This window comes from Vanessa cardui, chromosome 1 (assembly GCF_905220365.1).
Source record: "Vanessa cardui chromosome 1, ilVanCard2.1, whole genome shotgun sequence".
Lineage (NCBI taxonomy): Eukaryota > Metazoa > Arthropoda > Insecta > Lepidoptera > Nymphalidae > Vanessa > Vanessa cardui.
The window spans coordinates 5,453,135-5,478,785 of NC_061123.1; the positions used below are offsets into that span (position 1 = coordinate 5,453,135).

The window sequence follows — 25,651 nt, forward strand, 5'->3', positions numbered from 1 at the left end:
GGAACATATTTAAAAAAACTTTGTTTTTTTTTTAAAGTAGTATTCTATTAAATATCCAGGAAAAGAGACGCGAACTCGTAGAATAATTAATTCTATGATATTTAAGGACATACAGTAATATACTACATTATTATTAATAGTAATAAATTTTATACGCTTGACGAATTGCTGCCACCGTCCATTTGCGTTGATCTCTCCAAACAACCATCTTAATATCAGCCGGGATGTGTTGCCAAAGATAACATAAACAAGTACTTTATCGTATTATTTTTATCATTATTGCAGATCAGGATTATAATACGCGACGTTTGCACGTTCTACTGGTCGCTACAATTCGTAAACAAAAATATTATTGCGATTCAGTCGTATCTTTCACGGGGAGCGTCCTCTCCGTATAAGGAGAAGTTTTGGAATTTATGTTAGCACACTGCTCCACAGGGGCTCAGTCAAGATTTCATCCAAAACGTATCAGGTTTCCTTATGTTAAGCAAAAGGTACAAACACAAAAAGAACATTTGAAATTCAGTGCGATTTGAACCCGCAATTGTTCTACTTGTATTTAAGTTACTGGTAAAACTAGACTACCTTCGGTAAGTGTACTCAGCAGATTTACCTCTATGATGGATCAATGAAATATATATTGTGACAGTATAGTAAATCGTTGAAAGTATAAGCTTAGATATTATATAATTCACGTACAGGTAACCTTCCTGACATACTCAGACGTCATTGTTTGACTCTCAGACTATTCGTAATATAGTTACTGTTTCTGGTTAACCAGCAAGTGACATAATGTAAACGGAAGTAACTACAAATGAATTGTGATCTCATAAGAGTAGTGTTGCCCAAATGCAAGAACAAGACGAGACTTAGCCAGTCTTGGTCTTGGTCTTGCGCCAATACACCTGGTCTTGGTCTTGGTCTTGGTCTTGCACTCCCAGTCTTGGTCTTGGTCTTGGTCTTGCAGCAAGAGTCATGCAAGTCTTGCAATTACCTATTAGTCTATTACTATTTATTAAAGTTTATTTTAAATCTTAGAAAAACGTAGAATTGGAACATTGTGAGCTTGAATTAACATAGCCATAGTAAATATCAAGCAGATTAATAAATTACTGAAGATTTGATAAGAAATTTGAAATATCAACTGACCTATATGTCGTTTAAAAACTTAAGAAATATAATGACTTAATGAACAATAATAGTACCTAAGTAATTAGTTTAAAATCATATAATCAATATTATAGTATATACTTACTAGAATAAATTATTATGACATCTACTACCTATCCTTACCATTTTATCATAATCATAATACTACTTGCGTGATCATTATAATTTATTATTTTCATTCTAAGCACTCCATAACTTATTTATTCTTTGGAACACCTGTAGGTACTCTTAAAATTCTAAATTATTTTGCATAAGTATACCTACGCCCTCTGGCGGCGATAAAATAGAGTCAAATGTCGTGATTTCGGCGCTGCGGCAACGATTGTTGTATATGATTTCAAAAAAAGCCGCCGGCGCGTGTATCATAACCATGTACTTCCGAAAAACGGCAAATTTCTTTGAGAAGTAAGTACAAAACCTTTGATGCCGTATTATCAAAGTGCCGATGATTAAAACATAACTATGCATGCACTCAGTTTGATTTTAATGGATATTTTTTTATTCGCTATGTAGGTATGTTTATGGTATTAGTCGTAATGCGCATAGGTCCAGTTTTTCATATTCTTTGATACAGTTTTTTGCGTCTCATAGAATTCCTAAGCGTACCTATACACCGAACTGTTACACCTAACTACTCCGTGAAATAGCGCTAAGTCCTAACTGCAAGACGCAAGACTCTTGCAGGCTATGTCTTGTTCTTGCTCAAGTCTTGCACGGTCAGTCTTGGTCTTGGTCTTGCTAAAAATATGCGGTCTTGTTCTTGGTCTTGGTCTTGCAAAAACGCAAGAACAAGACCAAGACTGCAAGACCAAGACTAAATTTGGGCAACACTACATAAGAGACACTCAGGATGAACATTAGAGCCAGGGATGTCACATACTTTTAGCTAAACTATATAGTAGTTAAGTATTTAAGAGATACCATAAGGGCAAGACAGGCTAATGGCAAATACGCAATTAGATGATAGAAAAAAGGCAGTGCGGTATAACAAGGCGCTCACGTCGTTATTTTATTGCAACATGGTCGGGAAGTTACTCGTCAACTGATCTTTAGTCAGTCTACTGTCTCCAGAACATGTATTGGATTATATACTAATGACTACATCACCACTCATGATGTTGCAAATAAAATGTTATTTTGAAAAACAAAGCCCATATGTTCCATAAAACGACAAATCATTTATATAATACGTCTGCCAGCAAACAGCTGTGAAGTTGTTAAACGTACGTCGGTCTAGTCTAAAATATTTTTTATAAATAACACATATTTCCCAGCAACAATCTCGTTTATAACGTGTAATTAGTGATAGTATGTATTTTTTCCAAGAACATTTTTAGCACTTTGTGTTGTGTGTAGTAGGTATCTAAACATCGCACTACTGTCATGCTGATATTTATCAGCTGATATAAAATAATCGTTACACCTATTGAAATGAAACTAAACTATTTATTAAGTGTGAAATTTAAGTTTAATTATTATTTTCGACAAGCTTCATTGACCTTCAATTAAATCATAAATTTGAATTTTAAACAGGTTCCACAAAATCATTGAGCTAAAATTGTTCACATACTTTAGTTGATTAAAAAGGTATTTTAATAAAAATGTCCATCGAATAAATTGTTACTTTTTGTTTATTAAATTAATTGAATGTTTACCGTGCATTATTGGTTTTTAACATAATTGTTATTGATTGATACAGATATATTTTGAGAGGTTAGAAATATTTAGTAGCTTACTATATTATATCGCCTATAAAATCTGTAGGTCACGGTGTTATTGATAGCGTAACGGAAGACTTTCCGGGTCGTCTTTTAAACCAATGTCAAGGCAAGTCTTGATCTATGTTCCGTATATAAATAGAACGTAGAGGTGAAACCAGACTGGGCGTTCAACGCGCGTCGCAACAACGGAACGACAATTAAAAGAAAAAGTGAATTTTAGTACGTAAATATTCTGATATAATGTTTTTTACAGACTCGTTTGTTTATATTTGTATATAGAGGGTGTGTCGATTAAATCTAACTACAATTACCAATAACTTTTTTTAAACTGTAATCGTGATTTTTAGAGAACACTTTTTTAAGTGGTTACACGTGTTAATTCGTTAAACAAACGCTCATATAACTGCTAAAAGTATGAATGAATCATAGTTCATATTAATGTATAGAAAATATATTTTTTCGGTATTAAATGCGTACTTCATTTCCTATTATTACTATATTATTTATTATGATTATATGTAATATGCAATATTGGTAGTCTTTCTCGAGTGGAAAACTACTTTCTACTTCCGACTACTCACTAAACTACTCACTTAAGAGTTAATTTTGGATCCAATAAAAATGTTGATTTCATTCAACAGACTAATCTCGAATTTACTTTTGATCAAATTATTTTTTTCAAAGATTATCGAATGCGTTAAGCTTAATATTCTCTCTCTTTAAAATAAACACAAAATAAAAACGTCAAAAGCTTACGACGTGTACGAAAAAATAAAAGTGAGTTTGCTTCTACCTTTAATTACCTGCTTCACCTTATAAACTAGTGATTGACAGCGCAAGTCCGAGCCAAGACTTGTAATTTATTGGCATAACATGCGTACAACGTTTAGTTTCAGCTTTAACAATATGATTAGTATAGATATAACAGATTGTTATCTATAAATAAATGAAGTGTTACAGGTACGACAAATACGTAAGCGAGATTGGAATGAGTCACCCGACGGTAAGTGGTTACCATCGTTTATCGAAATGAACACTTAAAGAAATAAGAAGATATTATGACCCGAACTATTTTTATGGATAATCTTTGGTGGTATTATATATAATGAGCGAGTGGTAAAACAAAATCCTACCACCAAGTTAATTTTTATAATAACGCTCATTAGTCAAAACAAAGAAAGGATAGTTGTTATAGGATATTTATCTGGTTAAATCATTATAATTTTAAACTCTATACAGTTCATATACATATATATCGATGTTAGTAAGTATCGACAGCAAGGGGGTGGCCGCACCCTGGCACAGACGGCACTTATTGTAATGTGAGTAATAATGAGGGATTTCCGATAAAGTATAAATTAATGGTAACACTTCGTGAGGGCTCCGAGGGTGGTAGCCGGATGCTATCGCCGTTGGACACGCGATACTGCTGCAGTGACACTTCGTCGGATACTGTATAGCGGATGTTAAACGCTTTCAAATTTATACGATAAGAAACGTTATATAAAAACGGCGTCGAGTAACATTCGTGACTTTGTATTATAAATAAGAAGAGTGGTATAACTAAACAACAAATAAATATTGCATAACATCACGTACATTACTCTGATCTCAATGTAAGTAGATAAAGCACTTGTGTTATCGAAAATCAGAAGTGACGACGGTACAAGAAACACCCAGAACCAAGACAAAATAGAAGACTAATGAACTGTTTCTACATCGACTCGGCTGGTAATCGAACCCGGGACCTCGAAGTTGGGTACCCATGAAAAAAGGTGTACACACTATTGTGAAATCGTATTTTTTTACAATAAATCCATCGCTAGACGGATGCTATTTATTAAATACTAATAAAACCTACATCGAAACAAGCTTCACCACGCGGTATAAGTGATAGATGCCCATTTAAAAAAAAAGAACGGACACACCAAACTTTTCTATACATCTTTGGCCTCCTCTCCCCTTTTGAGGAGAAGGTTTGGAACATATTCCACCACGCTGTTCCAATGCGGGTTGGTGGAATACACACGTGGCAGAATTTCTATGAAACTTGTCACATGCAGGTTTCCTCTCGATGTTTCCTTCACCGCTGAGCACGAGATGAATTATAAAGACAAATTAAGCACACGAATCAGCGGTGCTTGCCTGAGTTTGATTCCGCATTCATCGGTTAAGATACACGCGTTCTAACCACTGGGCCATCTCGACTCTATAAACAAAAGAGGTCGCATTCAATTAATTAGAAACAATGGTCGACGTATTAAAAATGATTTTCATGCAGACATAAATCTAATCGATGGAACTTTTGTTTCGTTTATACTATTTTTTTACGCACTGATAGGACTAAGATAATTATCATGCTATTTAAAAATCACATAGCTGTTATGGAATTTTTGATTTGATACGAAAAATAATAATCAAGTTATTTCGGATAAAATACGAGACAAAGATCTCTTCTCAAATTAATATACATATCAGTTAGATCAAACACTGAAAAAAATTGATAATTTTGACAGGACCATACTATCCAAATAATAAGTACTAGGTAAGGTTGACGACCTCCATGGTCGAGTGGTGTGTACACCGGTTTTCATGGGTACGCCGGTCTGAGGTCCCGGGTTCGATTGGGTCTCGATGTTTGTGGTAACGTCGTTACTTCTGATTTCCATAACACAAGTGCTTCAGCTACTTACATTGGAATCAGAGTAATGTATGTGATGTTGTCTCATATTTATTTATTTATTTAAAATTGCATGTATCTTTAATATTTTTTTAAAAGGATTATCTAGTTGTGTGCATAATTAGTATTCATTCATTTCTATGAGGTAACAACACGAGACACTACTCTCCGAGTTTAAAAGCAAACGGCAATCATGTAATTCAGATGCAATTTAAGTTCATATCGTTCCCACGTTCATTCCTTATATAGTGTAATTTCAGTAGTTCGGGATGGTCAAAACAATATTATCGTTTTACAATGATGATTCAATGTCTTTATATTTTGTTAGAATACCCCGCTATCGTCCCATTGTTTTATAATGACAGCTCTATCATATTTAAAATAAGAAATAGTGTTACATGCCAGTATTAAATGATATGCCATATAAAATAATATTAATTACAGTTTTACAAATTGTAAATAGAATAATAATTGTATATAATAAAGTAAATGCAATAGCTACTGCTATATTAATATGCAATAATAATGTGATATAAATTATGATATAGAATCAAATGTCATAACACCGTATTGAAGGCTAAGATTACTCTCGTAACATTAGATTATTTAAAAAATTTAAGCCATGAAATGTTGTTCCTTAATTATTCTTCATTCATTCACCTCCTAAAACACCTTTTAAAAAAATTGTTCCGGTATTCAATTCAATAAACATAGCTTGAGATATTAAGGACTTTTTTGAATGAAAGATTTTTCAGATATAAAAAACTGGCACGTTTGGGCTAATTTCTTCCGTACCACCAGCACCCAGTGTTACCATTAATTGAAACCTAACGGAAATTGGCTCATTACGAATACTTGCGATTAGGTTTCACTTAATGGTACGTAATACAATTTTATTATTTCTTTTAAAATAGTCGATTTAACTTGGGCAAAATCATAATTAAAGTTTTAAATGTATATATTATAGTTCAAGACTCATATACTAAACATTCTGGTTCCGAAAATCATATCGTAGGCTATATATATATATATATATATGTCTAAAATAAGAAAGTTACCATATGACAAATAAATAAATTCAAACGGGTTCACAGATTTGATTAAAGAGTTCAAGCGAAGCTTAAAATATTATGTCCAGCAATAGTTAAATACTAGCTTTTTATTTTCAGAGAAATATAATATTATAAACATTTAGTTATTCTTATTTTTGTAATGGACTCATTATTTAGCATTTCTCTAATATAAATTAGACTTATTAGGCATTCTGTCTATTTTGTGCCTGTTACCAAGTTACACTACAATTACTATTTAGTAATGATACCGTAATCGAGTCAAACAATAGTTAGGGAACTTTGATAGAGCTATTCGCTTAAGCAAAAAAGAATTCAGAGTGTTTTTCAGCCCATTCAAACTTCTAAACTGTTGCTGATCACGCGAAAACTTCTGCTGAACGTTCAGTAGTTCAACTTTATTATGATTGTTAGGTTTGATAATAGCTATTAGATAATAATTCTTTATAAAGCTGAAGATATTACGGGTAAACCGAAAAGCTAATTGTAGTTTAACTTATAATTAAAGGTAATAGTAATATAATGTATATAGGTTACTAGCTCGTCCCGGTGGTTTTTGTGAAATTTTAACCTTTTAAGCATATCACGCAACTAGAGCTTCCAAAAGGAACAATATTCCTACAGTTATGCAATAATTAATATAATATAATATAATATAATATAATATAATATAATATAATATAATATAATATAATATAATATAATATAATATAATATAATATAATATAATATAATATAATATAATATAATATAATATAATATAATATAATATAATATAATATAATATAATATACTATTTTTTAAATAAGGGGACTATCTGATACATATCTAACTTTTCAAATCGGACCTAAAATAACAGAGATACACGCGTTCACCCAAACAAGCAAACCAACTCTTCTGCTTTTTAATATTACTATAGAATACAGATACAGCATGACTATATCAATAACAACAACAACAACAGCCTGTAAATTCCCACTGCTGGGCTCAAGGCCTCCTCTCTCTTTGAGGAGAAGGTTTGGAACATATTCTATGACTATATCAATAGAGAATAATTTACGTTAACAGTACTTGTGTCAGTTTATGTAACATTGTTCCTCGTCTAAAATACTTAATACGATGTTGTTCAAAACACTTAAACTTATAGTGTTCTACACAAGAATTATTGGTGGTAACGTTCTCTGCAAACCCGTCTAAGTAGGAATCACCCACTCATTAGATTATCTTCCGTCAAACAGCAATACTAAGTATTGTTGTGTTCCGGTTTAAAGGGCGAGTGAGGCAGTGTATCTACAGACACAAAAAAAACATGTCAGTTCACAAGGTGTATACGTCTGATGTAAGGATTTTGTAGTATTTCATACAGTGTCAATCTCTTTGAGAAGTAGTGACCACTTATCGCCACACAAAGGCGATCCATTAGCTCGTCTGCCATATAAAAAAGGAATACAGAGACGAAAGCATAAACTATTATTGCAATAAAAGTTATTCAATCCAACCGAACAACTGAAATAACAATTGTAGTCAAACGTATCGCTCGTAAATGTTCTCACTACTGAGGAACGGAGAGGAATCTGGATAATGGATAAACTTTGTAATTCATTCCGTCACATTACTTCAAGACAATTTCTTTACGAACTTCTTGTTCAAAGTCGAGTAAGCTTTGAGTAACATCTATTAGTATCGATCACTTTAGCTGAATCGTTGTGGACGCACTTATGTGCATTATAAGTAAATGCTCCTGATACGTCTATTGCTCGCTATCGGATGCCAAAGGAAGCTATCGTTTATTATGGTTTAATCGTAATCGCAGGTACGCAGGTGCAATTATTTGCTTTAACGTGTGTTTGCAAGCTTGAACCATCCGTTCTCATGTATAGTAGATTGGGATGTAATATCGAGTGCTTTCCTTTTACTTATTTAAAAATAATATTCTGATCGATATTTTTAAATGAGATATACGCCTTAATATGAAATATTAAGGCAAACTTATGCTGTACTATAATAATTTGTTGCTATTTTGTATCATGCTAAACGAATAAATAAATAAAAAAAAAATTAAAGTAAATCGGGGCGCAGGTCAGTTATGGACTACGCGATCTCTATGACACAGTCTCTCAATGGGGTGAAGGGGGGACATAGTCTCCTGCTCTCCTAGAGGTAAGACTGTTTTTTTAGTCACAAAATCCCGTTTATAGTCATAAAAACAATAAATACCCAACATGATAAATTAAGGAGACACTGCCAAACATATGTGAATAGCATGTGCAGTTTAGCCGATAAAACAGACAAGTATTTTATTTACTTTGATTTAAAAGTTTATTTCAATTATAATTTTAGTAATGTTTTATTACTGTAATCATATTACTGACATGGCTATGATTATTATATGAGTATATGAGACTAAAGTTTTAACGACGATTATAAAATATAATTTAATATACGTGCTATACGTAAGAGCTTCCTATCATGTTCAACCTACACGAGCAAGCAAGAAATCTGGCACGTATTATCTGTTTTTAAAGAACGCAAATGTACTATTAGTGTTTAGTTTCCATGCTCATAGCTCAATTAACACTATTGGAAGAACTTCGTCTCATAGTGAGAGAAACCGACGAACGCAACGTCATGTTTTGTGCCAATGAACGAATAATATGAACGCACGTCGCTTCTCAGGTAATAAACATGTGTAATGAGAATATGCATTAATCATAACACGTTGTCTTAGACCGTATTGCATTGTATACATACATGTCAGCCAAATCGTTAAAATTTGTTACTGATTAATCTTCCGTTTATATTAATACGTGTTGTTAGCAGAACATTTGCATTTAACAGTACGCGCCAAAAGAAAAAAGAATTAAAGCGATTATACATCTCACAATTATTTTGTCTAGTCGTAAAACTTGACATATTTAATAGAAAAAAGTAGTTTGAAAATCGAACTTGCTGTTTTCGAATTAAATTTAGAATCGTGAACACAGATAATGTATGAAATTTATACTAGGAAAGGCGGATGCCGCTGTGACCCCTCATAAAGTATACAATTTAATGTAAGTCGCATTGATATTACGTGCTCGTGCGTGCTTATCGAATTTTCTTAGTAGAGGAATATTGAAAATTGTATCTATTTATGCAAACGCATTATAGAACCGTAATAGATATAAAGTCAATTTCACGGTAACAATGCGAAGGCCGTGTAGTTTTTTAAACATCTTCTATTCCTTTCTTCTTTGATTTCTAAACATTTCCCGCTGTAGGGTGTTATGTTTAGCTAATGACGACGACCGACACAAATAACTCGTAACTGGATTTAACGAGTTGTAACTTCCGATCGAGTTTTAATAGCATCTTTAATTCAAGCAACATAATATATTACAAATATTAATTTAAATCTATATTATTATTATAAATGTGAAGTAACTCTGTATGTCTATCTGTCTTTCGCTCTTTAATGACGCAACCAATGAACCGAATTTAAAATTAAATGAAATTTGGTGTGAAGCGAACTTGAACTTCAAGGAACTTCAAGGAAGGATATATATAGGCTATGGTTTTTGCCTAACACAACCGACCCATAAAAGGCGAGCGAAGCCGCGGGCAAGAAAAAGTATTGATATTTAGGTGCCAGTCTTAATATTTTGAAAATTAGATTTGGCAATTCCAAATTATCGATGTCGTTTTTATCTGACAATATTGTAAGTCTGATAAACTAGAGGAAGTTTAGGACTAGTAATTAATTCTACATTCAAAACGAACGTATGAGAAATGCTTGTTAATTTGTTTTCAAGCGTCAAGTACATAAGTCGCAGTATTTTAATCAGCGACGGTGTGGCGAGGTCATATAATTTTATTTCTTTCGTTTATATTAAAACAATTTTTCAAGATTTATTAGAGTCTAATCCAATAACAGATAAGTAATACATGTTGGATAAAGTTATTCTTTTGTTATTCTTCTCGGATTGATTTATAATTATTTGTAAAGGAAATTTATTACACTCTTTGATATTTGCTTTTGTGTTAAAAACGATTACCGTTTTTTTTAAATGTAAGCAATGCACATACTTTTATTGTTAATATGAGTTTTGTGATATATTCCAATAAATAACTGTTACACAAATATTTTTTAAGAACTGTTCGCTTTGAGCACACAAAGGGCTTCCGAGTTTTTAGCGCCTTTAAATGATAACCAATAGGCTATTTGACAATGCGAAAAATAAATTGTAAATTATTGTAATCAGTGAATATTATAAATCTATATGATCTGTGATTGATAGCCAAAAATAATGATAGAAGGTAAATTCTTATATATTATTCATTTTTAACAACTTCTTGAGATTCCATATTCAAAGGCAACAGTAAATATTTATATATTTCCATTTAATCGGTTAAGTGGAACTGATAATATATTCGACTGTATTATTCGCAAATACAAATACCAAAAAGTAAAATAAAAGCTTATAAATTTATACATCTACCCTTAGATGATATTTTTTTACAATGGGTTGACAAAATTGCATATTGGCTAATATAATGCGTTCCTTTTATTAAAAAAAAACCTTTCTTTTTATTTCAATAGCGGTAGCCGTGACTTAGTTTCACTTGAGAATATCAATTGATTTCTTCACTGTATATTTATTTCATTCGATGAGCAAATTAGCAGAGTGACTTACCTATCTTGTCTCTAAATTTAATATTCGGAATATTGTGGAATTACAATAGGTGGAATTACATTTTTCGTGTATTGTGCATCTTGCATTTAAAATGACACGTCTCAAATAAAAAAAGAAACAAAAGTGTCAAGTTAGTTCATTTGTAAACCGTTCCAACAATGATGGATAAGTATTCGTCATAGAAATGAATACTCACTCGAATGAAAATTCTTTATAATTTACGTATACTTAATGTTTGATCTCGTGATTTCGATAGTATAGTTAAGTACTTATATGTATGTGTATGTAAAAAACAATTTTTTTACACTTAGTAAATCTTTTTCTATTGTTTTATAAAATGTAATCATGCAAAGCACCAAAAGCAACAACATTCTCTGTATAAGCATTCTGAGATTGAATCTGTTTTTGACAGTATAATAAACAAAACTTTACTTAGAGTTCCGTGCTTACCATGAGAGGAGAGGCGGGAGTTGATGCGCGCAGTGATGGCGCGTGCCACTTCTGCGGAGTCGGGCGAACGCTGTTGGTACAAGCGAAGTCGCTCGAACAAGCATTCTGACGCCGCGTCATCAGCCATGCGGTACGCTGGACAAAAGTCAAAATTCTGACAAACATACTAATGAAAAGAACTACATCATTTAAACCAAGTATAAATAATTGCTTATAGCACAGATATATTTTTTTATATGTTTTCATAGCCAGTGAATATGTGTATATATATGGTACATGTATTAAGCTTAGTTATTACGAATGGTGTTTTAATTGTGTTCATAATAATGACTTTGAAAAAATTAAAAAAAAGCTTGTGTTTTAAATTGACGTTGAAAGTTAATCGAATTCTGTCATGAAAACGTTACTTGCAGTTAGGAGTCGAGTCGATACATAAGGATGCACTTTTGTTATTTGTGTGTTTGTCTGATATGTAAGACTAAAACTAAACTTTAACGTTGTCTATAAAATAAATTAACATTGTCATGAATGTAGTCTATAGGCCAACACATACAAACATCTAGTGTGAACGGTTGATTTGTGAATGAATAGCAAGACGTTCTGCCTAAATTTATTTACGAAACAACCGTGGGACGTACGTGCGTGAGTGCGTTGCTTTGTGTTGTCCTTTTCTCGGTAATTGATTGTGACAGATTGTAAATAAACAAATGTGAATAATGTTGTACACTCGAGCTCTGTACCCCGCGGCGGCCCTCGGCCGACTACTTGCAGCGAACTGAAAATCGTATAGTGCGGGGGCGGGCGCGTTACGTCAGATAAAATCTATCGTGCCACCTCGACTATGCTCGGGATTAAATACTCTTTTGTGAATTAAATTGTAAATTGAACTGTATTTTCAAAACCATACGACTTATTTTTCATTTCAAATTGTAAACGAATCAATTTGTTTATGTAATTTAAATCCATTTATTAGGTATGTCAAAATTGTAATTAAAAAAAGCAAAAAACTTTTAAATTATTTTTCTGTCTAGCGTAATGAACAGAATATGTCTGAAACAAAATATATTTAAATAACAAGGTATTGGTAGATAATTTGACATCGTGAATATTTTATAATAATAAATAAATATTTATCTGGAATATTATAAACTATTGTTACCAAAAAGTCATCTTTTGGTAACAATAGTCGGTAGGGATTATTTGGCGACCTTTCAACTGCTAATATCGATTTACTAACTTTATATATTTTATATCCCTTACTTCATACATTCATCGAGAGTAAAGGATACATTCAGGGATATAGATATACGCCTATAAACTTAATATAATATGGCAAATTAACACAAATACTTATTACAAACGCGATGGTAAATTTCTCACGTTTTAAGGAACTGTGCAGTAAGTCGATTTTGAATAAACTTTGAGTATAAAATTGGATGAAATGTAAACAAAAAATCATTCTGAAAGAAAGTTGTTATTGTTTTAATATAATATAAATATCTACAAAAGATAACTAAGAGTCTTTGCTTAACAATATTATAAAGTACAATTAAATGTAAGTCGCTTACATTTTTTTTTCGGCTTTTTGATTTCCTGTGCCTGAGCCGACGAATCGACTTTCGTCACAAAGTCCTAGAAAATTATAATTAATATGAATAAAGGAAAATAACACAAAAATAGATAGTGTTAGAAATTATGTCGTTTATTACTAGTACCATTGGAATTTGGAATTATTGGGATTAACGGATAATATTCTATACAAAATGTAAATATACCATCAAAATAATAATAAATATGCGCAAAACAGCAAACGGGCAATGTTTTTGTTTGAGAGTTGTTTTAAAGTACCTACTTCAACTTTTATAATTCATAGGTATCGTTTAATATATCGCAAGCGTCAACAAAATATTTAATTTAAACATACACTTGTTATATGTATCAACATACCTGGCATTTCTCATTCATCACAGAAATTAAATCTGTTTTTTAAGTTATTGATCATAATATTCATATGATTTTTCTTTACCAAATTGTATCAAATATTTGATATTTTTAATCTGCATTTTTAAATGTCATCGCAAATAACTGACAAATAGTTTTTAATTGCTAATGGCCAGTTGCTTAATTCAGTTTTTATGTACATCCGAAATCCATACAGAGAATACTATTAATCTATTTTATTAAGATTATAAACTTTGCCAATGCAATAATTATTACAAATATTCAACATTTAAAAGTCCGTCATTTATGAGCCGATTTCGAAAATCCTTTATATACTTTGGATGCTTCTTTTGTGACCCCATTTTAAGTTGAAAAAAAAATACCAGTGCAAAATGATAAATACTCGATGATTTTATTCAAACATTTTTACTATTTTTGACAAAATGCACAATAATTTTAAGTAATTAGAAAATTCCCAAGAAAGTATTTAATTAAGAAAAAAGGTACTTTTTAGTTATTTTTATACTATTTTTTACGCTTTCTTCGATTCATTATACATTGATTTAACAAATAGTTAACCTACACTACATATAAAAAATATATATTTTCAGCACATTTATGTAATGAACTGTACAAACACTTAAAAACTTAATGGATTTGCAATTTTAACGACTACCGAACAAGTTTAACGCAGTAGAAATGTCAAGAGTGAGGCTCGGAGGCACTGGAAGCAAATGTCAGTCGGTGATCTGTATCTAATGAGATCTAGAGCAGCCTTGCGTGTGATAGGGTGACAATGCTATCGTTTTATTGACTAGGTATTTATCTACAGGATTTCCTTAGGAAATCTAATGTTCCCTTGTCTAATTACTAAATTCTGCCAATGCTAAATGATTTGTTTTGCTAAAGAATAATACGACACTAATGACTTTTTAGTCAATTGTACACCTTGGGAATAATATTTTTCAAATAAAGAAAATGTGTTTATTATTATCGTACATGATTGGGTTGTCTGGAAGAGATGGCTAATTAGCCATAAGTCCGCGTTTGGTACAGCACTTTCAATCGACATTTTTATTAATTTTGTTTTACTTTCCTTTTCCTCTGTGTCTTTGTATATTTTTGGTTGTAGCGTACAATAAAGTATAATCCATTCATTAATTAAAAAATGAATTCTATACATGAAAATTTCATATAGATTTATTTTAGCATAAAATAAAAATTCAAAAAGTTAAGAGAAAATAAATAGTTATAAAAACGCGAAGAAACCTTTTTATTATTATCTATCATACCTATCGTAAGTGATCTTAGATCAGTCGAATTAAACACTGCAATAACTGTCGTTATGTGTAACATACTATTTACGACTTGTGCCTTCGTTCAATGCTTTGAACCAGAGTGTCTGATGATATCGACCACGACTCGACTATGACAAAGTCGATTGGTCAGTGCCTCTGATTGGTTATCGCAGACTTAGTCAAATTAACATCTTGAAATAAAAAAAAAAATGATGGGGTAAAAATTAAGATGAGTTTTAATAAGTATTTATTACTATGCTAAAGTATTACATATGCACTTTGGTATAGTATTCTAATATTCTTTAGTTCTTTTATTTCTTTTATTATTTTTTCTTTTATTTCATTACATTATATTTAATTCGGGGATAGACCGAGCGCAGGAGCAAAGGTTTGTGCTAACTTACGACACAGGAAGAAGTTAGAAGTACAGGCTTCTGAGAATTGATTCACAGAAAAGGTCAATAACATTCTATTGGCAACACACCAATTTATCTTTCTCTCTGTCGTTGATATTTAAAAGAAAAAGATAGAAGATATCCATTAACTTTTAAGGCAGCTAGTAGTTGGTGTCAATATTTTTATAAACAATCGGGTATATCTCAACTGTAAAATCATATAAGACAAGTACGACGGTATATTGCAGTAGCATTTTATACCAAATACGTTCATTTTATTTTATCACTTGGATAGCAACGAAATATTGCAACAATATTTTTTTCATAAAATATGGTAACCGAGTAATATAATGATGCATTATGTACTAGAAGGAACACGCATGCCGACGAGGCATTGTTTTGATTATTTACTCCGGCACATTTCATTTGAAATAAATAACAGTAGTATTATATTGTTTACTAAATATTTTTATAAGTATATCTTGTTTGATTAAACATTTTATTGATAGTATTTTGTGTCGTAGTAAAGCAGTACAGTTCAGACCGTCGTTTTATAAATATGTTGTTATATATTAACTTTTTGCTCTGCAGTGCCTGGTGTTGCAGGGTAGCATTGTCAATTCCAATTACTGGCAAACCTACGATGGAGCTTACAAGTGATATTAATGTACAAACGGTATGATGTCTTATTGATATTGATTAAAGTAATCATTAATATATTTATGTAAAACTACGATCTTAAAAATCAAATCAATTCCCAATCATATTTCTTTATTCAATAAAAATAAGAAACTTCAGAAAGAATTATTTATATAATTTAAGAATTGAAGAAAAGTGGCCTTCGACTTTATGTTAACAGATATGATATTTTTTTTCGGTTCATATCAATCGTACTGTAAAACAGATTTCTCTTAAAATTTACAAGGCTTGCAGTTTAATGGTTTGGTCCTATATACACGTAACAATAGCAAGTAAATAGCATTCATAAATCTCATGTATAATCCAAATTGAGCGATATGAATATCGCTAAGTACAGCTTGCCATAATATAAACAAAATAGACGTGCGTGCCAACATTTGATTAAGGTATAAATTGTTCTAGGGCTGGGAACCCTCGAGCGTTAAGCACGGTGTTTCTAACGTACGTATGCATTAATGTAATCTATATACTTTTGTATGCATTATAGTGTTAATTGAATGATCTCTGATGATAAGTATTTTTTCTGTCTATAATTTTCATGAACTCACCTACGAAACAATATACCTAACGAAACTCACAAAAATTCAGCTTCTATTTATTGATCGTGAATAGATTTCTTTATATAGTAGGATTATGTTTTTGTTTACTGGAATCATATCCAATGCTAGTTTACTGGAGTCATATCCGAAGCAGGCGAATAAATGCAACAAGTTTTATAAAACTTTATCAATACTACATCAACAAAGTCGCTGCTGCTGCAAATCGTAATATACATACAAAAAGATAAACTATTGTAACACTTAAAAATATTGATTTGACATTTTCATCTAGAAGCGTTGTCTATAACTTTAATGTTAATAAACGTTCCCGTATATAAACGAATAAGTTCCATACAACTATAAAATAAGTTACTATAATGTCCACTGACAGACTTTTGACTTACTTCACTATGTAGCCTATTCTTATCGAAACAAGGAGAAGAGCTAAACGAACCTTAGATTGACATGTTTTATGCGATTTCGAGTTCTTGATGCGAGTTCTAGATTAAATTATATTTTTACAATACAACGCAACACGGCTTGCTTACATATATCCACTTAAGTACTCGTACCAACAAATTTCCGCCTTTCAAAACGCCATTTTTTCAGGAATTCATCTGATATTTGATATTCTGGATTGGACCAATGATAACCTGTTAATTCAAGGTCATTGTTAATTGACTACTCCTCTTATAATTGGAAAAAGCAATACGTTATTTAATACATATATTAATATGTAACAGAATATCTAGCGGCAAACTTTTCCATCACGCTCTTTTAGAATGGTTTCCTCATTTGTTTTTGATCGGACTTGAACTCTTGATATTCACACTGACAGACACACAATACTAAACTAGCTCACCTCAATGTATTATATATATTACTTTATCAAGTATAAAATATTTTAATGAAATTTCAGGAAGAAAATAAAACTGATAGTTTGGAACAAGTTATCACTAAAGTAACGGAATCTGACGCAATTAATATGCGAAGTAAATTATCAGCGAATATTTCAAGGACTCGAGTAAAAAGACAAAGTGGTGCAGGTATAAAATATATGCCAGTCAGCATTTTTTAAATATAATAATATTATTAATATTGTATCTAATGGAATAAGGTATACGTCATCATTAATACTAAATTATTCTGTTAAAGGCAGATTCGCTGAAGCGTCTAAAATGCCACAGATAAAATTGCTTCGGCTGTTTCTTCAAATGTTTAAGAACTCTTGGGACAGCGCGTACGTCGGCGGGGCTCACCCTCTACACCACAACATCCCTAAGATCTTTGTTATGTTGTACAAACAAAAAGTCGTCGAGTTCTTCATTCCAGATGTCGGAGAGGACGCACAGAAACATTCAGAATAATATTATTTATTGTATTATTTTTACATTTAAATAGCTTTAAAATAAATGACATAGATCAACTATTTTCATCTTATAACGACTAGTCGTTTCTAAAGTAGTATATACTAGTTCTACTGGAAACTATCCTAGATCCTAGCTAGAGGCCCCGGTTATTGAGGATGTCGAACGAGCCTACTATACTTTTTTTGCTCTTTCATAAACGTATTTTTCAATAAATAAATTTACTAGAAGCCTTATTTATTAAATAATCGCGATGTGATAATTTCAATATTTGATGTATTTACACATTAGTCCGCCTCATATTTTCAAAGATTGACATGTTTATGTTTGCATCAAAAAGTAAAAGTAAAAAGTAACAGCCTGTAAATTCCCACTGCTGGGCTAAAGGCCTCCTCTCCCTTTGAGGAGAAGGTTTGGAACATATTCCACCACGCTGTTCCAATGCGGGTTGGTGGAATACACATGTGGCAGAATTTATATGAAATTTGTCACATGCAGGTTTCCTCACGATGTTTTCCTTCACCGCTGAGCACGAGATGAATTATAAAGACAAATTAAGCACATGAATCAGCGGTGCTCGCCTGGGTTTGAACCCGCAATCATCGGTTAAGATGCACGCGTTCTAACCACTGGGCCATCTCAGCTCGTTATGTTTGCATATGAAATTAAAATTGCATTAACTGCGTCGATCATTGCCAAAATAATTTAGTTTGTATCTTGATTTGGCTATTATTGTAGAGTATTTACATGTACATTACAATTGTGCAAGGTGCGAACGTTGAATACAAAGTTGGAGTCATATCTAGTTTCTTTCTGTCCGCGATTGTAAGTGGGTGATCTCGAACAGGTATAAAAGAATCGTCTGCGGATTAAAACGAGTACAGACATATCGGTACTCTAAAGTCTAGTGTCTCCGAGATGAAGGTACGACATAACGCTTTAAATATACGACTTAAATATGTCAAAATATATAAAATCATTTTTATTACTTGATTTTAAATACAAGTTTATTATCCTGTTTCAAAATTGCGTTTAATTGTGAGGTATTTTATGCAGGTTATTGTGCTGTTAATGTGTGCGGTTGCCAGTACGTCGGCTGGCAATGCAGTAGCGTGGCCTGGTGCAATACCACTCACGCGAAGTGAAGTGAAGACTATTATACCACCCCAAATACAAGGCTTCGGATATTCTACGAGTCAGTATATAAATGCGGTAAGTTAAACTGAAATTGGTGATATTAGATTTTTTGTTGATCAAGTTTAAGTTTCATATGTAATTACTTTGTTTATAGATTCCGTCAGCACCAATCGGCTATCAGCCCCAACTGAGCTATCAAATTTCCCTGCCACACTATCAGCCCGTCGTTAGTGCTTCATACTATCCTAACGGCATTCTTTATCCTTCTTTGTTTCCTGCTGCACCTATTGCTCCTGTTTCCCCTATTTCTCCTATCGGAGCTTTCAATCCCGGTGCTCCGGTTGCTCCTATTCGACCACCAGCACAAAACCCGGGACTACCAACAGAACAACCCGCTGGTGATGAAGATACAGCCGTGATTGAATCAGCAGATTCATCGTCTAATCAGCAACAACCATCCCAACCGCAGTCACCACCTAACTTTTCACAAGCTTCCTTAGACTCAAAAAATATGCCACAGTTTCCGCAGATACCGTCCTCTCAACAATTTCCATTTTATCCACAAATCCCACAATTTATTCAACCAGGATTCAATTTTCCCCCTCAACAATCAGGATTCCAACAGAATCCTTCGTCTCCTCAGGAGTCCTCGCCAGCTTCTAGTTTTCCCGCTGCTGATAACACAGATAAGGGTCTCGTCGACGACGACTCGGTAACTGTGGATTCTGCGTAATTTAAAATAAGATAGCATAGTTCAATTTCCTATTTTTTTACATTCGTGCTTGTTAAACTTGGCATGTTAACTGTCGTATATTAAAATATTTCTTTTATAAATATCTTTTTCATTCCATGCTTCCTTTAAATTCCAATCATTTACAATAAATATTATTTATTAAAATTACTCAATTGAATATACTCTAGCGCAATACTTAGTTACCTTACGTAAGGTTACTTAGTTGGTTGGTACTTAGTAGTTTGTGTTCAATAAACATAACAACTTACTTTAGCATATCGGAGGTGTAAGGAATTTCACCTAATATTTGGTTTCAGTATATTTTGTAAATAGTAAATTTAATTATGATAAATTACACTTAATGGTATGTGGAAGAACATATAACATGGTCTACTTTTTAAGCAATCTTCTAAAAGTCAAGGTAATTCAAATAAATGAATCGTGTGACAGTTGAATGAAGCCCAACACTCTTGAGTAGGCAGATTTTCGTATCTCTTATAATATATCTTCGATCAATAGTGATTCATACGCACTACGCTTAGAAGAAGGTTAGGTTTCACTGACAAAATGATAACAAAAAATGAAAGTAGTTAAATAAGCTAGTTCAGAGAAAAGACTTAAAAGAGTTGACAATAGTAATTTTAAAATAAAATATGGTATTATTTGCACTTTTGATCCAGAAACAATTTTATCTTAAAAAATATAAAAAAAAATAGCTGTAAAGTGTGACTGTATAATGTATAAACTGTATCATGTCATTTTACTGCTACTTACTCGCTATATTTAAGCTTATTAGAATCGTAAGGTGTTTACCGACTAGGCTATATAATACTGCTAGCCAATTAAATTTTAAGACAAACTCTTCTTATAGCCCGTTCGATACGAACGGTTCAGCAATTTAATGTAATTCACACGAAAAACTTAATTAGGAGAAATTATTAGTATCCATACTAATATTATAAATGTGAAAGTAGCTCTGTCTTTCTGTCTGTCTTGTTTTCATGGCAGAACAACTAGTTCGATTTAGATGAAATTTGGCACACAAATAGTCTTAAGCCTGAGAAAGGACAGGCTACTTTTTAATTGGAAAAGTGTGTCGCAAACAAAAAGGTCATCAATGTATAAGGTATTTTAAGTTTATTATACAGTGAGCTGAGATGGCCCAGTGAGCTGAGATGGCCCAGTGGTTAGAACGCGTGCATCTTAACCGATGATTGCGGGTTCAAACCCAGGCAAGCACCACTATATATATGTGCTTAATTGTGTTTATAATTTATCTCGTGCTCGGCGGTGAAGGAAAACATCGTGGGGAAACCTGCATGTGTCTAATTTCATCGAAATTCTGTCACATGTGCATTCCACCAACTCGCATTGGAACAGCGTGGTGGAATATGTTCCAATCTCTCTCCTTAATGGAAGAGGAGGCCTTATCTCAGCAGTGGGAAATTTACAGGCTGTTACTTTACTTTACTTTACTATACAGTGTAAATAAAACAAAACTGAATAATAACAATTTATTTCGCGTTAAAAATCGTTTACCAGAATCCTTCCTTTCTTTCGTCGATCCATTTATAGAAATCTCTTTCAGTTGTATTCTTACCGTTCAGTCCCAGTGAAAAGTAAAATGTATATGGAAACCACATGGTATCAAATGTTATTGATATATTGTACCCTCCAACCCCTTCTATAACCGGCAGGCTTAACCGATTGGGAAGAAGCAAACGAGCGCACACAATTGTGCAATCGATTCCGGCGGATATCTGGAACACAATGAAATACTTTATACTGTAACTAGACATCACCCACACCTTCGACCGTTGGGGGGGAGGGGGTCTGCCACGTGTTAGATGACAAATGTCCTTTTCGAGTCGTTTAAGCGCAGTGAACAAACACTTGAGCATTTAAAATTATCTTTAGGATTACACTGAACACATTCGATTTTGGGTACATAATATTTTTTCCGATAAATTATTTTAACATCATTTTATTTACCTTGATCATTATATTCATTTTGCCCGGAGGATCAGCGTTTACTTCGAATTTCTCCGAATAGAAAAATGCCGTTCTACTTTGCTTTTTCAAACTCTTAAAGCAATAGTCTCCAGTCACAAATGTGCGGGCTCGCCATCCAGACTTCTGTTTTCGTCTTGCTCTCAAATATTCACGATGTATACCTATACCTTGAAATTAAAGAAATTTTGTATAATTATTTATTCAAATATATTGATATTGAAACATATTTTTATAAGCTATCTTTTAAACGCAGCTTCGCCCACGTTTCAACAAATTATCAGAATATATATTAACATTATAAATGTGAGAGTAACTCTATCTGCCTGTCGCTCTTTCACGACAAAACCGCTGAACCGAATTTAATGAAATTTGGTATGGAACAAATTTGAAGTCCAAGAAAGGATATGGGCTATTTTTTTGCCTTATACATGACAACTAACACCCTAAAACACGAACGAAGTCAGGCACTACTAGAATTATATAAGTATTTCGATATTTGTTTCAAATGGATAATAAATTCGTGAATCAAATTATTGTTTTTGTCATATCAACTTATATTTTCCTTATTTACTTGTCCCTGTAATTGTGTATCTTTATTTACCATCAAGAGTTGAACAATAGTCATAACCGGTTACTGATGTAGAAGTCGTTCGGTCCTGAACTCGTCCCATTTAATACACGTTTCACAATGGATTCTTAAGGAAAATAGAAATGTTAGGTAATACCTTGAATACAAGCTTGATAGTTTTTGTGTTTAAAATTAAAAAAAAAAAACTTTGGACAAATAATGAATCAAAATTACCTACTATTCATCCACACGAATACTTTACAATCCTTCTAATTAATAACCAATGTGAAAATGTTACAACGAGATAAAAATAACTTAAAACTAGGAGTACTAAGGAGTACAGGAATTCAAACATTTATTAATATATTCTTTAAAGTTTATCTTATCCAGTCGATCTGTTGCAGCAGACAAAGACAGAAATATATTAAAAAAATATATATGTTGTCTTGCTTTAGTAACAGATCGATATTGGAATGTCTTCTATACTTACTCGTGCCTCCTTCCATCAACATGAAGTTTTCTGGATATGGTCGTGGTAGAACATGTGCAGAGATATAATTGATGATCCATGACACGTAAGGATATACATCGATGTAGAGAGGTGGTTCTCGATTGAGTCTTTTGCGCATAGATCTACGAGCGCACGGAGCGCTACCAGCGGCTATGCCTATGAGTTGGAAAGTTCCTTCGATAGCATGACTGACAATGGGAGCACCAGGACGAATGCCACAACCAGAACTGCATAGTACGTGCGTAACACCTTCGCTTCCTAATTGCTATTAAAGGATATGAGATGTTATAAAATAATTAACCTTTTTAATTATACGTTATATTATGCGTTATTTGAAATGAATAAAAATGCACAAATATTTTTAAAAATAAAAATTAAACTTACGGAGCGCATCCGATGTCTTCGGCAGTCTTTATGGGTGTACAATTTTAGTGACTTTTTGGCCATTCTCTCGGAGTCGAAGTCTTTCGGTACGGCTTAAGATCAAATGAATACATTAGAATTTCATATTTATTGTAGCCAGTTATATGTGTATTTTTCATACTCACGGCTTAGATAATCAACCATAAAAACAACCTTATTCTTTCGCTTCTTTTCACGTTCAGTTAAGTTTGGCAAACAAATTGGAACCATGTAATCTGCAATTGGTTACAGGTATAAACAAAGGCATAATCACAAATCAATAATTCTTGTATAAGTAATTAATATGGAGTTTAACATAATTGTTCAATGTTGTAAATAATTTTAGTGGACATTTCAAGTATCAAGGTCCAAAAACCGGTCGAATTTTATCTGATGTTTTTTAATTGTGTTAGATTTATTATTTTAAGTAAGGGCTGTAAGTACGAAAATATAACATATTATCTTACAGGATTTAACGGGGCGAAGAAATTTCACCAACGCCAAACTATTACCTACACCGAACCTGAAAATTGATAATCTCGATAAGAAATTATGCTAATTTAAAAATATATTTTATAATCTATTGAGAATAATTAAAGCTTTTTTTTAAGAAACAATTCCTAAGTTAAATACTGTATTAATTTTATTAATTATTTGTGTATTGGCTTACCTTGAATATTCAGGATGTGGTCTGATCTCAATAAGAGGCATTTCAAAGTATGCACGAGGACACTTGACGCCCAATTTGGTCTGTGAGCGAGTCAAGCCACAATCCTCCTCGTCTCTTTCATAGTCGCCAAATATGACATTGCCTCTATAAAATGTAACAACTTACAAAGCTTTGGTTATACTCATGATTTACGTAGTTAGAGATTTTGAACTCGCTAATATATTCATACATTTAAATTAAGTAATTTATTTAATCTGGGGGCGCGGCAGTGCCTCAGCCAAGTCTCGAGTAAAACGGGCACGGCCGTACCATCTTTTCTCGAAGCGATTCGTGGCTGTTTAGCCCCCCCCCCTCCCTATATCTTCTAAGTGGACAAAGCTAAGAGTTAAGTCACTATAATTATAATATAAAGAAAATTATTGATACAATTACTGAATGTTGATTTATAACCACAAAATAATTTGAAAAGGACTTGGCTTGTATGAGATCTCAAAACTTTTTACGATGGAAAGACTGCAGCGAGAGGTTTGGCATTTTTTTACATTTAATGTTCTTGGTTGGATTAGGTTTTAACCCTTCCAGGAACTCTAGACTACTGTGTTCACTAGATTTAATAGCTAAGTTACTGTTATATAATTTAATGGTGTTTAGTGTATCCGAAATTAATTAATATATAATGAATGTATTACAGCTTATAGTTTTTTGGCAAATGCAGCATATCTGTAGCCGTGCCGACGGAAAACTGTTTGTGTATGAGGACGACGCGAGGCGCTTTGCTGTGATGCGGCAATCCTGTTGTAACTGAAATAATATTGTTAAAGTATATAATAATTGTCAATTTAGACTGAAAGTAAAAAACATTATATAACTCAAAATAAATTGGATAGGGTCACACGAGTGATGATGATGTAAACACCGTTTCAAAAAGTATGTTTGAGAAGAATCAAAAATAATTTAACCTGCTCTTTATATGCGTTATACAGAAGTTAATTTACAATAAAGTTTCAGTTTTGCTCTGCATAAAAATCAATGAATATTATCAACAATCCTCATACCTATAGTTAATTCCATTTTAAATTTTACTCTTACTAAGCCAATATATTTCGTTAACTTTTAAGTTTTAAATGATTATTTTTTTACCTAATTAAATGCTTTTTACGCATAATGCATAGATGAATAAGTTTCCACTTTGTGTAACCTTACCGTGTATATATTGCACAAAGCCGAGCCAAGTGAATGTGTGTTCTTTCAGGACTCCGTCTGGGGGCTTCAAATTGAAGTCGTCGTGACATGTAGCAAAGTCTCTCAACATGCACGTTGCTATTCGTAAAAAAACTAATAACAAATTAAAATTATGCCATTAAACATTTAAAAAAAAATTATACAATTATAATTGAATATACGCACAAACTATGCCGATTGTTTTCAAGATGATCATCTTGCGTACTAATGTAGTTTGATTTTTTTCTTTGACCATGTAGAAGTTATTTGTAAACATTATCTGTTTACCATTAAGAGAATGTGACACAATACTTATTATGTAATTTAAAAAACGGAGTAGAATTACACAAGAGATGTATGGTATTCAAAGGGAATTAATTCCTTCTTTATTTA

The 25,651-nt window shown here is 32.4% G+C and overlaps 4 protein-coding genes across 6 annotated transcripts in view; 2 read left to right on the forward strand and 2 right to left on the reverse strand.

The window, feature by feature from the left end:
• LOC124530064 (cytosolic carboxypeptidase 1-like) overlaps positions 1–12,536 on the reverse strand; it is a 55,946-nt gene extending 43,410 nt beyond the window's left edge. For all 3 annotated transcript variants that reach the window (XM_047104062.1, XM_047104072.1, XM_047104054.1), the window contains exons 1-2: positions 12,403–12,536; positions 11,765–11,899 (exon numbers count right to left, since the gene is read on the reverse strand). In XM_047104062.1, coding sequence (XP_046960018.1) covers positions 11,765–11,891 — 127 coding nt within the window. In that variant the 5' untranslated portion in view covers positions 11,892–11,899; positions 12,403–12,536. The remainder of the gene's footprint in view (positions 1–11,764; positions 11,900–12,402) is intronic.
• Positions 12,537–15,858: 3,322 nt separating this feature from the next.
• LOC124541217 lies at positions 15,859–18,003 on the forward strand. Its single transcript, XM_047119127.1, has 4 exons — positions 15,859–16,074; positions 16,500–16,538; positions 17,556–17,682; positions 17,792–18,003. The coding sequence occupies exons 1-4, from the start codon at positions 15,958–15,960 to the stop codon at positions 18,001–18,003; spliced, it is 495 nt and encodes a 164-aa protein (XP_046975083.1). The 5' UTR covers positions 15,859–15,957.
• An 831-nt stretch (positions 18,004–18,834) lies between these two features.
• LOC124531293 (protein app1-like) lies at positions 18,835–19,874 on the forward strand. Its single transcript, XM_047105810.1, has 3 exons — positions 18,835–18,927; positions 19,060–19,215; positions 19,295–19,874. Exons 1-3 carry the CDS (start codon positions 18,922–18,924, stop codon positions 19,871–19,873), a joined length of 741 nt encoding a protein of 246 aa, XP_046961766.1. The 5' UTR covers positions 18,835–18,921; the 3' UTR covers position 19,874.
• A 1,534-nt stretch (positions 19,875–21,408) lies between these two features.
• LOC124541306 lies at positions 21,409–25,535 on the reverse strand. Its single transcript, XM_047119203.1, has 10 exons — positions 25,445–25,535; positions 25,241–25,372; positions 24,727–24,838; positions 24,038–24,181; positions 23,835–23,890; positions 23,514–23,603; positions 23,350–23,441; positions 22,945–23,230; positions 21,866–22,053; positions 21,409–21,633 (listed from the first exon to the last, which is right to left on the reverse strand). Exons 1-10 carry the CDS (start codon positions 25,533–25,535, stop codon positions 21,409–21,411), a joined length of 1,416 nt encoding a protein of 471 aa, XP_046975159.1.
• Positions 25,536–25,651: the final 116 nt, after the last annotated feature.